The sequence below is a fragment of the Budorcas taxicolor genome, chromosome 11 (genome assembly GCF_023091745.1).
Source record: "Budorcas taxicolor isolate Tak-1 chromosome 11, Takin1.1, whole genome shotgun sequence".
Classification (NCBI taxonomy): domain Eukaryota; kingdom Metazoa; phylum Chordata; class Mammalia; order Artiodactyla; family Bovidae; genus Budorcas; species Budorcas taxicolor.
The window spans coordinates 71,439,395-71,451,531 of NC_068920.1; the positions used below are offsets into that span (position 1 = coordinate 71,439,395).

At 39.9% G+C, this 12,137-nt stretch overlaps 1 protein-coding gene across 1 annotated transcript in view; it reads left to right on the plus strand.

Annotated features, from left to right (window-relative positions):
• The first annotated feature begins 238 nt into the window (after window positions 1–238).
• EXOC6B (exocyst complex component 6B) overlaps window positions 239–12,137 on the plus strand; it is a 707,283-nt gene continuing 695,384 nt past the window's right edge. Inside the window, exon 1 of the mRNA XM_052647541.1 lies at window positions 239–432. Coding sequence (XP_052503501.1) covers window positions 320–432 — 113 coding nt within the window. The 5' untranslated portion in view covers window positions 239–319. The remainder of the gene's footprint in view (window positions 433–12,137) is intronic.

The following is a 12,137-nucleotide window of genomic DNA, read 5'->3' on the forward strand; positions in this document are numbered from 1 at the left end:
ACGGTGTACACGTGTTCCCAATCCTGAACCCCCCTCCCACTTCCCTCTATAGTGGAGCTTTTAACAGAAGTTTGTGGCTTCAATGAATGATGTGTGAAATCAGGCTATTTCTTCCAGAGAACTACGAATCCCAGCAGGCATCGCGCGGAACGTCCGCGGACGTGGTGATGCGAGGGGGCGTGCCCAGTCTGAGGGAGGGGTCGTCCTGCGGGTGGCCGGAGGCTTAGGATCCCCGGGAGCCTGGAGTGAGAGAGAGAGATTGAGAGCGAAAGGTGAGCGGAGCTGAGGGAGGGGACGCGCTGCGGGGCTCCCCGAGTCTATGGAGCGGGTTAAGATGGCGGAGGCGGAGAGCCTGGAGACAGCGGCGGAGCACGAACGGATTCTTCGAGAGATCGAGAGCACCGACACGGCCTGCATCGGGCCCACGCTCAGGTACCCTGGGTACCGGGGCCACAGAGGGGTGGGCATGGGCGGGACCCGGGAGGAGGCTCCCTCGGGACTGTGCGCCTGGCCGGCCTCTTGCAGGGCCAGCGCCGGCCCCTCCCTTCGGAGAACCCGGCGAGCGACCTCCACCCTCGGCAGGGCAGGTCCCCCTCCGTAGCCCCGCAGACCCGACGTGGGGTTCCTTCCCGACCGTCGGCGCCGGCAGCCCCGTTACCCTGTGGGCTCCTACTGCCTCCCTCAGGGCTGGGGCAGCCTTCGTTCTCCCTCCGAGGCTGGCCCGGCGCGGGCAGCCGGAGCGCGCCGGACAGATGGTGGCTCTTAGCAGAGGGTCCCCCTGAGGACATCACCCTTCTGCCCCAGACTCAGGTCCTGCTCTTCAGGCAAAACAAAATTCACCCCACGGTCTGTTGCTCGGAGAGCAAACTCTTGCCTCTTTAAAAATCACAATCACTTCTCAGAAACGAGTTCCTGAAAATCCGAGGCCTGGAAGGAAGGAAGTTTCAACCCGCGCGCCCCTCTCCTGGGAGCGAGTGCTTGCCGAGCACTGTCAGGAGGACGACCTCCCCAAAGGTCAGATTCCGGGTGCCCATCGCCGAAAAGACGTTATCTCCCTCCGTTCCCCGTGACACTTACTTTGCCCACACACCCCCATTTCACTGGAGACGTCAAACTAAGCCGCCACCTACCTCAACTTATTTAACAAACTTAGCTACAACTTACTGTGTACAGCGCAAGCCATTTATTAAGAGATTTACAAGTATAACTTATTCAAACCGCAAAACAGCCCTATTAGGTAGGTACTGTTTATTACCCTCATTTTACAGATGAAGCCCAAAGAGGTTAAGTGACTTGCCCAAGGTCACAGGGAAAATAAAGTAGGGGAGTCGCGATTCCTGCTCATGCATTCTGGATCCAGAGTATGCATTCTTAACCCCTCTTGTTCTGCTTCAGTTGGGGATCACCATCTATCCGTACTTTCTGCTAATTACTCACCCAAGCGCACACTACCTTTCTCTTTCCCCTCAGTGTATTAGTGCCCTAGAACCAACACAGCGTCCTTCCTGTGGCACCTTCTGATCTCCATGCAGCCAACAGAGAGAATGATCTTACCCACCTCGTACAGTCTTGGGGCGCTGTTCCTCCCTTCATAAAGATTATTACTCACTGCTTGTTTTTTTCGTGGGGAGAAGTTGCCTCATGAAAGTGGTTGAAAGAGGGGCAGGCTGCAGACTTCGCTTCTCATCTCCACCTCCACAGCTTCCTTCTCCAGGGCACGCGGTTCCCCCAGTGCCATCCCTGGACATGGGGCATGACCATCCTCAGTAGTCTGCTTTTTGTCCCTGACTGCACTATGATCATGACTGTCACACTCCTCTCTTTTCATATTTTCTTGAGCTCTTAAAGGTGAATGACCCTTATTTCATTATCTTTACTTTTATAAAAACTAAGATTACTTACTTGTATTCTATGTACATTACTATTGGATATTAATATTTAGTTTTTGTAAAACGAAATGTTATTAGACTTACAGAGGATGCTGTTTGAGTATTCTACTGAGAAATTTGGCTGCTGAGCTATATAGCTGGCAGCCAAGCAGAGCTCCCACTGGAATAGTTGGGATTACCAGAGTTTTTAGGAAGGATTTTTCGTCGGAATACCATTAATATTGTCTTGAGTTGGTTGTTTTCAGTTGCTGTTGTTCTTGGTTTATATGATAAATGACTTAATTTAGTGTTATCAGTTTAGTTTGTTGTGATTTATTATGTTAGCCCTCCACTGAATAAGAATGCATATTTGTTCAGCTGAATTTTAGCCTGTAATTTTCCATTATATTGACTGAAGAATATATACATTATGTTTAAAATGTTATCCATTTTCCCTAAAATTTGCTGCATTATCACTGAATTCCGTTGGAAGGTGGTGATTTTTTTTTTTTGGGCTAGATGAAGTGGAGATCTTTTGTCCTAAGGGGACATGGTAAGAAAAGTTTTGAGAACCACTGCACTATCCTACTAGTTTTATTTTCTGTTGTTGACTCCCTTTTTTCTTTATCAGGGACTTTTCATTTTTGGCGTTGTCCTGTCTTTGATGGATAACCCTAAATCTTAACTATCAGTCCCAAGATGCAATCATGTGAACATCCTATAATACAAGTAACATCCACTGTCTTTGTCTTCAGTCTAGCTTGTTCCTGCCCATGTTCATAGGAGATGATCTCATCTTTCTTCCATATCCCATGCAGAGGCAGCAACATGCATAGACTTGGTGTTTCAGATCTCATGCTTTAACCCTGGGTGCGTGTTCATAATCATTATCTCTTGGTTTTCCATCGCAGTCAGTAAACAGGTATGATAAAGGCAATAGGCTCTTCTTCCTACCGTTACCCTCAACTGCAAATCTTAGCCTCTATCCCTTTTCATAGTCGTTCCTGTTTCTTCTGTCTTTTGAGGCATTTTTAAGGCTCTTGGTTCTTACCTGTCCCTGAGATAGGTGTTCTAACTGCAGAGGAATTAAATAATAATAATTTGTGGTACCAAATTATTCTTCCAATTTTATCCCTTTTTGTTTGAGGAGCCACAATGGCTTGACTTTTTCATTATATGACTATCCTTATTTTAATCTTGAAATAGTACTTGCAGTAGTAGTTGATTACTGTTTATCATAAGGAGTGACTTTATTTATTTTAATTCTAAAAGTCCCAAGCTTATCCATATATACAGAGGCTGTTGCCTAGAAGATTCTTTTGGGGAAGCAGCCATCTCTTCTGTCTTCATCTCAAAAATTATTTTGTTAGCTACAAGTCCTAATTTTGCAGATGAGGAAAGAGGCCCATTAGATGTAAGGGCATGTCTTGTTTTTAAAATAATATTGATTCTTGCTTTGTAGTGCTAATACACTACAGAAATTGATCACAAAATATTGTGCTGCTAATCCACTGCAAATATTGATCACAGAATATTGGTCACAAATCACTCATGAACAATAGCTCTATATTCTCATTTTTCAAATCACATCATGTATCTCTAGTCTTCTTTCATATCACTTATTCAAAATAAGCTGTTTCCTCACTTTGCTCTCTGGGTACTAGCAATTAATATTGTCTTAATTGTTATTTGAGATTTTAAAACAGACTTTCAAATTTAGCAGTGAAATACCTTGCCTTTAAAACAATAGCTTTATTGAGATATTCATATACTGTACAGTTCACCAGTTGAAACTGTACAATTCAATGTTTTGTTTTTTATTGAATTCACAGAATTGTGTAACAGTTACCACAATCTAATTTTAGAACATTTTCATCAGCCCTGAAAGAAACCCCATACCCATTAGCAGTCAGTCTTCATTCTGTCCCTTCCCCAGGCAGTCACTACTTTCTGTCTTCATGGGTTTGCCTATTTTGTTCACTTTGTATAAATGGAATCATAGAACATTTTGAGGAACTGCCAAACTGTGTAACAAAATGCATGCACTAATTTTTAGTCCCACTAGCAATGTAAGGGCTCTAGTTTCTCCATATCCTTGTCAGCACTTGTTGCTGTCTTTTTTTATTTTAGCCATCCCAGTGGATATGAAATTGTATCTCAATGTCATTTTGATTTGCATTTCTCTAATGATTAATCTTTTCATGTGCTTAATAGTTATTTGTTTATGTTTTATGTTTTGTGTATTATGTTTTTTGGAGCAGTGCCTTCAGTTCCTTTGCTCAGTTTTAAGTTGGATTATTTTTATTGTTGAGTTATAAGTGTTCTTTATATATTCTGGATATATCTTCTACCAGGAATAGGATTTGCAAATACTTTTTTCCATTCTTTTGGGTGGTTTTTTTCGTTTTTCTTGATAGTATCACCTGCTGTATGGAAGTTTTAAATTTTGATATGAGGCCAGCGTATCTAGTTTTTATTTTTTCGCTTGTGCTTTTGGTGTTGTATCTAGGTAACCTTTGCTTAACCTAAGATTATGAAGATTTGCTCCTAAGAGTTGTATAACTTTATTTCTACATCATGGTCTGTGATCCATTTTGAGTTAATTTTTGTCTGTCATATAAGGAAGGGTGTCCAATTTCATTCTTTTGCATGGTAATGTGCAGTTTTTCCAGCATCATTTGTTGAGTGCCGTTTTTTCTTATCCAGGTATATTTCTGGTTGACTTATTTTGTCTTTTTAACATGAAATTTATGTTCTTTATTGGTAGCAGCAGTGTAACCTTCAAGACCTTGTCATTGTGTTTATTGCACCTCCCTTGCTGCGTGTTCTCATCTGGGAAGAAGTTTGCTCTATTGTTTTCAGTTCACGATTTTCTCTTTTTAGCTTAGTTGCTGCCTTCCATTTCTAAGGGGCCGGTGTTGTAAGAATGATATTATTGCTATATTTGATCCTAGTAAAGCACTTGACTGTAGGGACCGAATCTTGTCTTACCATATGGAATGGTTTTGTGCTATACTGCTTAGTTTTAAGATTAACAAAGGGTATTAATGATAGAATATTATCTATTTGATCTTTTTTTAAAAATTACTTTACAATATTATATTGGTTTTGCCATACATCAACATGAATCCGCCACAGGTTCCCCATCCTGAACACCCCTTCCTCCTCCGATCTTTATCACTATTAAAACATTAAAAATTATGTCAACATTATAAAAATTTTGGAAGCTATATTAGGAATTACTTGTACTAATGTAACATAGCTGCTGTTGTTTTGGTGCATTTCCTTTTAGATGCTTGCTTTATTTATTCTGTGGTTACAAAATTGTATTTTTGGTATAGCAACAGTTTTCTCTCTTGCTTATTTGGTGGTGGAGGTGGTTTAGTTGCTAAGTTGTGACCTTCTCTTGTGACCCTAACCCACCAGGTTCCTCTGTCCCTGTCCATGTCTCTTGCATTGCAGACAGATTCTTCACTGCTGAGCCACCAGGAAAGCCCAAACTGTGTATAAAACTGCCTCTTCCAGAAAACAAATATGGGGAATATTTTCAAAAGCTCTTTTGCTGGATGTCATTTGATAATTAAATATGGCGAACTGACCTCCCCACTTACTGCTTCTCTGCCTTTGGCCACATGACTTTGTTTTCCATCCTTTGGCCTCCCATTACCTGCTGCTGCTAAGTTGCTTCAGTCGTGTCCGACTCGGTGCGACCCCATAGACTGCAGCCCACCAGGCTCCTGTCCCTGGGATTCTCTAGGCAAGAACACTGGAGTGGGGTGCCCTTGCCTTCTCCACCATTACCTAAGTTTTACAAAATCCAGATAATCATAATCCTTGGTTGCTGACACTCTTGTTATTGGTCCCTGTATGGACCTCTTTAAGCAGTTAATTATTTTTGTAAGCAACTTACCACCTGAGTGGGCAATTTTTTATCCCCGTATTTAAATGGGGATACCACCTACATTGCAGGAACAGTATTAAAAAAAAGGAGATAAAGCATTCTTCATGGTACCTGCTAGGTAGTAGTAACTCTGATAGTGTGAGTCATATTCTGCCTTTTACCCTTGACTTTGTAATGAGGACTTATGTGTTTCATTGTTGTTGTTTAGTTGCTAAGTCGTGTCCGACTCTTTGTGATGCCATAGACTGTAGCCCGCCAGGCTCCTCTGTCTACGGAATTTCTCAGGCAAGAGTGGGTTGCCATTTCCTTCTCCAAGGGATCTTCCCCACCCAGGGACTGAACCTGTGTCTCCTGCTTGTCAGGGGGATTCTTTACCACCAAGCCAGTGTTAATTACAAAACTTTGTGTTTGGAGTGATTCTTGAGTTTTTTTTCCCCTTCTATTCATATATCTGAGGGATAAAATATTCATCAGTAATCAGACCCTGGAAGTGGTTATTTTGAGATTGATTGGAGAATGGAGGAGGAGATAGGAAACAATTTTATAAAAGCAGATTAGGTGACTCTGATATTCTCCCTCCTTGACAATCAATGAGGGGAAAGAAATGATCTCCTATTTCTGATCGTTTATTTTTTTAGTAGTAACTACCCATTCATGGGAAACAGATGGGGAAACAGTGGAAACAGTGTCAGACTTTATTTTTTTGGGCTCCAAAAATCACTGCAGATGGTGATTGCAGCCATGAAATTAAAAGACGCTTACTCCTTGGAAGGAAAGTTATGACCAACCTAGATAGTATATTAAAAAGCAGAGACATTACTTTGCCAACAAAGGTCCATCTAGTCAAGGCTATGGTTTTCCCAGTAGTCATGTATGGATGTGAGAGTTTGACTATAAAGAAAGCTGAGCACTGAAGAATTGATGCTTTTGAACTGTGGTGTTGGGGAAGACTCTTGAGAGTCCCTTAGACTGCAAGGAGATCCCACCAGTCCATCCTAAAGGAGATCAGTCCTGGGTGTTCGTTGAAAGGACTGATGCTGAAGCTGAAACTCTAATACTTTGGCCACCTGATGTGAAGAGTTGACTCATTGGAAAAGACCCTGATGCTGGGAGGGATTGGGGGCAGGAGGAGAAGGGGATGACAGAGGATGAGATGGTTGGATGGCATCACTGACACAATGGACATGAGTTTGGGTAAACTCCAGGGGGGGGTCGCAAAGAGTCGGACACGACTGAGTGACTGAACTGAACTGAACCTTTTAAAAAAACATTTTTTTAATATTTTAATTTATAACTGTAATGTAGTGACTTTTAAAAAGAAGAAACAGACAACAACAAACTTAATCCTACCACCCTGTCACAACTCTTATTTTTGTATGTTTCTTTCAAACTTTTTCCATATTAATTTTATTATATTAGAAGAATAATATCATGTTATATGTTGCTTTTTCAGGTAACAGTTTTATACATTGTTATATATCTATTATTTTAGAGGCTTCATTCATGAATTAATTTATTCATTTATTCAACAGATATTTATGAAACAACTTTTGTGTGCCTGGTATTCTTCTGGACTCTGGGTTATAATAGAGAACAAAATAGATATGTCCTTGCCCTTTTGGGCCATGCATTCTACTAGAGCACTTACAGAATAAACAAACACAGAGGCACATAAAATAATAGTGCTGTTTAGTGGTTATGTTACATATGATGGGATATTGTTTCTGACTAGGTGTTTATAAAAAGTTGTTTGAAGGAGCAAGCCATATATCTCTTCCAGACAGCAGGCACAGTATGAAGACCCTCAGGAGAAGCATAGTGGGAGGTGATGGTAGGAAACCAGTGAGGGTCCAGATAGCGTAGACTAAGAAAGAGACTGTTTTTATTTCTAAGTGTCATGTCAAGGTACAGAAGAGCATTGAGTAGGGAAGTGACATGCACTAACTTAAGTTAAACAAAGAACATTCTGGCCGCTACATGGGGATTGGAGTAAGAGAAGAAACAGGAAAACCAGTCAAGAAAGTGAAAGAAAAGTGAAAGTCGTTCAGTCGTGTCCAACTCTTTGAGACCCCATGTACTGTCCATGGAATTTTCTAGGCCAGAATACTGGATTGGGTAGCCTTTCTGTTCTCCAGGGGATTTTCCCAACCCAGGAATTGAACTCAGATCTCTTGCATTGCAGGTGGATTCTTTACCAGCTGAGCCACAAGGGAAGCCCGAGAATAATGGAGTGGGTAGCCTATCCCTTCTTTAGGAGATCTTCCCGATGGGAAGAACTGGGAAGTCTCCTGCATTGGAATGGGACCAGGGTCTCCTGAATTGCAGGTGGATTCTTTACCATCTGAGCTATCAGGGAAGCTTTAACCAGTCAAGGGATTTTTGGAATTATAAGAGCTAAGAGATGGTTGTAGCATGCAGTAAGCTATTGGGGAGAAGGTGATGAGAAGTAGTTGGATTTAAAATATTATTTTGAAAACAAAGTCAAACTTTTGGGATTACTTAAGGGGGTTAAAGAAAGAGAGGAACGAAGCATGATTCCGAGGCTCTTGGCCTAAGTAAATGGGTGAATAATGGTGGTGCCATTTGTTGGAATAGCGAATAAAGGGGAAGGAACTTTATTTTTCTTCATAGCACTTCTGCCTGACATATATTTTTGATTGTCTCCTCTGTTGGAATTTGTATCCCAGGAGGGGAGGAATTCTGTTCCTTTTGTTTTCTACTGTATCCTGGGAACCTAAGAGAGGGCCTGGCAAACAGTTGGTACTCAATAAATATTTGTTTAATGAATAGAATAAAATAATTGTACCATGAGCTGTTAATTATCTGGGGGATTAATTAACTGATTTGCAGATTGACTGTCTTTAAAAAAGTATGACTAGGCTTTTGACGGAGGAGGCAATGGCATCCCACTCCAGTATTCTTGCCTGGAAAATCCTATGGACGGAGGAGCCTGGAAGGCTGCAGTCCATGGGGTTGCTAAGAGTCGGATACGACTGAGCGACTTCACTTTCACCTTTCACTTGCATGCATTGGAGAAGGAAATGGCAACCCACTCCAGTGTTCTTGCCTGGAGAATCCCAGGGATGGGGGAGCCTGGTGGGCTGCCGTCTTTGGGGTCGCACAGAGTTGGACATAACTGAAGTGACTTAGCAGTAGCAGGCTTTTGAGCTGGAGGAGGAAATGACACCCCACTCCATTACTCTTGCCTGGAAAATCCCATGGACGGAGGAGCGTAGTAGGCTACAGTCCGTGGGGTCGCAAAGAGCTGGACACGACTGAACGACTTCACTTCACTTCAGACTTTTGAGAGAAAACAGAATTGCTGAAAATCTTGAAAACCTTGACATATCAGAAGATTTTATTTTTTGGAATTACATGTAATTTTAGAGTTTCTTCTTCTCTTCATTGAAAGCATAACCTAAAGTAATTGACCTCTAATGCCTGTCATTCTTCAGTGTTTTTGCAGTGTTGTTAAAAATTTTCAAGTTTAAATATAACTTTTGAGTAAAATGTTATTTTCTAAGTTAAAATATTTATAAATTTGGGACAAAGGGGATAGAAATAAGTTTCAGTTACACTGTGGAATAGTTCAGTCACTAAGTTGAGTTTGACTCTTTGCGACCCCATGAACTGCAGCATGCCAGGCTTCCCTGTCCACTATCTCCCTGAGTTTGCTTGAACTCATGTTCATTGAGTCCGTGATGCCATCCAACCATCTTGTCCTCTGTTGCCTCACTTCTCCTCTTGCTCTCAATTTTTTCGCAGCATCAGGGTCTTTTCCAGTGAGTCAGCTCTTCACATCAGGTGGCCAAAGTATTGGAGCTTCAGCTTCAGCATCAGTTCTTTCAATGAATATTCAGGTTGATTTCCTTTAGGATTGACTGGTTTGATCTCCTTGCAGTCCAAGGGACTCTCAAGAGTCTTCTCCAACACCACAGTTCAAAAGCATCAATTGTTCAGTGCTCAGTCTTCTTTATGGTCCAACTCTCACATCCATACATGACCACTGGAAAAACCATAGCTATAACTATATGGACCTTTATCAGCAAAGTGATGTCTCTGCTTTTTAATACATTGTCTGGGTTTGTCGTAACTTTTCCTCCAGGAGCAAGTGTCTTTTAATTTCGCGGCTGCAGTCACCATATGTGTGATTTTGGAGCCCAAGAAAACGAAATCTGACACTGTTTCCACATTTTCTCCATTTATTTGCCATGAAGTGATGGGACCGGATGCCATGATCTTCAGTTTTTGAATGTTGAGTTTCAAGCCAGCTTTCTCACTCTTTCCTCTTTGACCTTCATCAGAGGCCCTTTAATTTGTCTTTGCTTTGGGATTGGAATGAAAACTGACCTTTTCCAGTCCTGTGGCCACTGCTGAGTTTTCCACATTTGCTGGCGTGTTGAGTACAGCATTTTCACAGCATCATCTTTTAGGATTTGAAATAGCTCAACTGGAATTCCATCACTTCCACTAGCTTTGTTCATAGTGATGCTTCCTTAGGCCCACTTGACTTCACACTCCAGGATGTCTGGCTCTAGGTGAGTGCACCACTGTGGTTATCTGGGTCATTAAAAGCTTTCTGTACAGTATGAAGTAGGATAATGAATTTTTTTGTAGTTTGATAATGTTAGGTTTTATTTTAGTAACTGCATTGAATTGTCAGGCAAATTGGAAAAATGAACAAAGCTGTGTAGCTGGTAAGACAGTGTTGGTTTCGTTCTATCAGCAGTGGGTTCCAACTTTGATTTTATTTGAGCTAAACACAAATTTTCACTGCAGCTTTTCCAGTGGAAGGTTATTCTAGTGTGTTATCTGATCAGTTAGATTCAAGCCATAGAAAAATTAGTAGTCACATACGGAAATTAAATGGAAGAGTAACATTTGGCAATCATTCCTATATTGAATTTGAAGAGTTTATTAGGAATCATCAGATCAAATATGTGATGCTGGTAAAACTCATGTGGAAGTTTTACCTAGTATAATTCTGAAAATAAAAAAATGAATAGGTAAATTATTTCTCTGGGTTAGAAATATTTAAAAAATGCAAAGAAAAAGATATGAACCATAAATCTAGTATGTTTCCTATTCCCTCTCTTTGTTTTATTAGTTTGTTGTTTATTCTTCCATTGTATTTTATTACAAATAGAGGCATATATGATTTTATTTTCTCCTCCCCTTTTATATAATAAATAATATACTGTATATACAGTTATATAGTTTAGTGTCTTGTAGTTTTTGTATTTTTTAATCAATATATATATATCTCCAATATATTTTGGAGATCTGTCCATATCAGTATGTAGAGATTTTCCTTATTCTTTTTTACAGCTACATAATGTGACAATATTATGGTTTATTCATCCAGTCCCCTATTTCTGTATATTTGGGTATTTCCAGTCTTCTGTTGGACAAAATGATACAACTGTGAATAACCTTGAATATCTGTCATTTCTTATTGTACATGTTGTACTGTATCTGTAGGATCTATTTTCAGAAGTGGGATTGCTAGGTAAAATGATGAATGTATGTCAACATTTTAATAAATTCTTTACTTTAAAATGTTATGTTATATATTAAAATGTTTACATAATTTCCAGCATCTGCATAATTTGTCTATGAATTAGTTGCAAAAAATTATTGAGGACAGTTATTAGTATGGACATTTATTTAGAAGGACAGTTATTTTGGAAGCAGTTTAGAATTTTAGATGACATTTATGATTTTGCTTTAGTTTGAAATATGATATGTGTAGTTTAAAATATGAATATAGTTTGGAATATGAATATTTTTATGTCATTGAGGGAAATAATATTTTTATTCTTTCCATCATTGGGTTTGATAGCTTTTAGGATTTACTAATGATGTAATAATTGATTTAATCACACACAGGGTTTCAGCTTTCTGCTGAAAATAGCCTGAAGAAATTAAATTGGTGAATAGCTTCCCTATGAAACGTATGAATCTAGGCTGAGATGCTGAGCATCTATGATATTTAATATTTGCTTGGAGGAAATACCAAAAATAATAAGGGGGGATGAGTTAGTAAAAAGTGAGTTAAAAACAGAGCTGGTCTTAAACACTTGTGACCTGTTGTGACTAATAACTTATGTTTTAGAGATAACCTGCTAAGGCTATGAGAAAAAAGAGTAAAGCTCCTTTTTTTTTTTTTTGTAGTGTTGTAGTATCTGCTGGAGTATGTAATAGAAAACAAAGAAGACAGTTTGCTGACTAACTGATGTTGCATGAACTTTGTTCGAATATTTGAAATAAGTAGAGGTCAGCTAAGAACTAGAAAATGATAATGACATATTTTAATATTTTGGCTATTTTAAAAAGGAATTTGTGATGTAAATTTGTAAGTTATATTT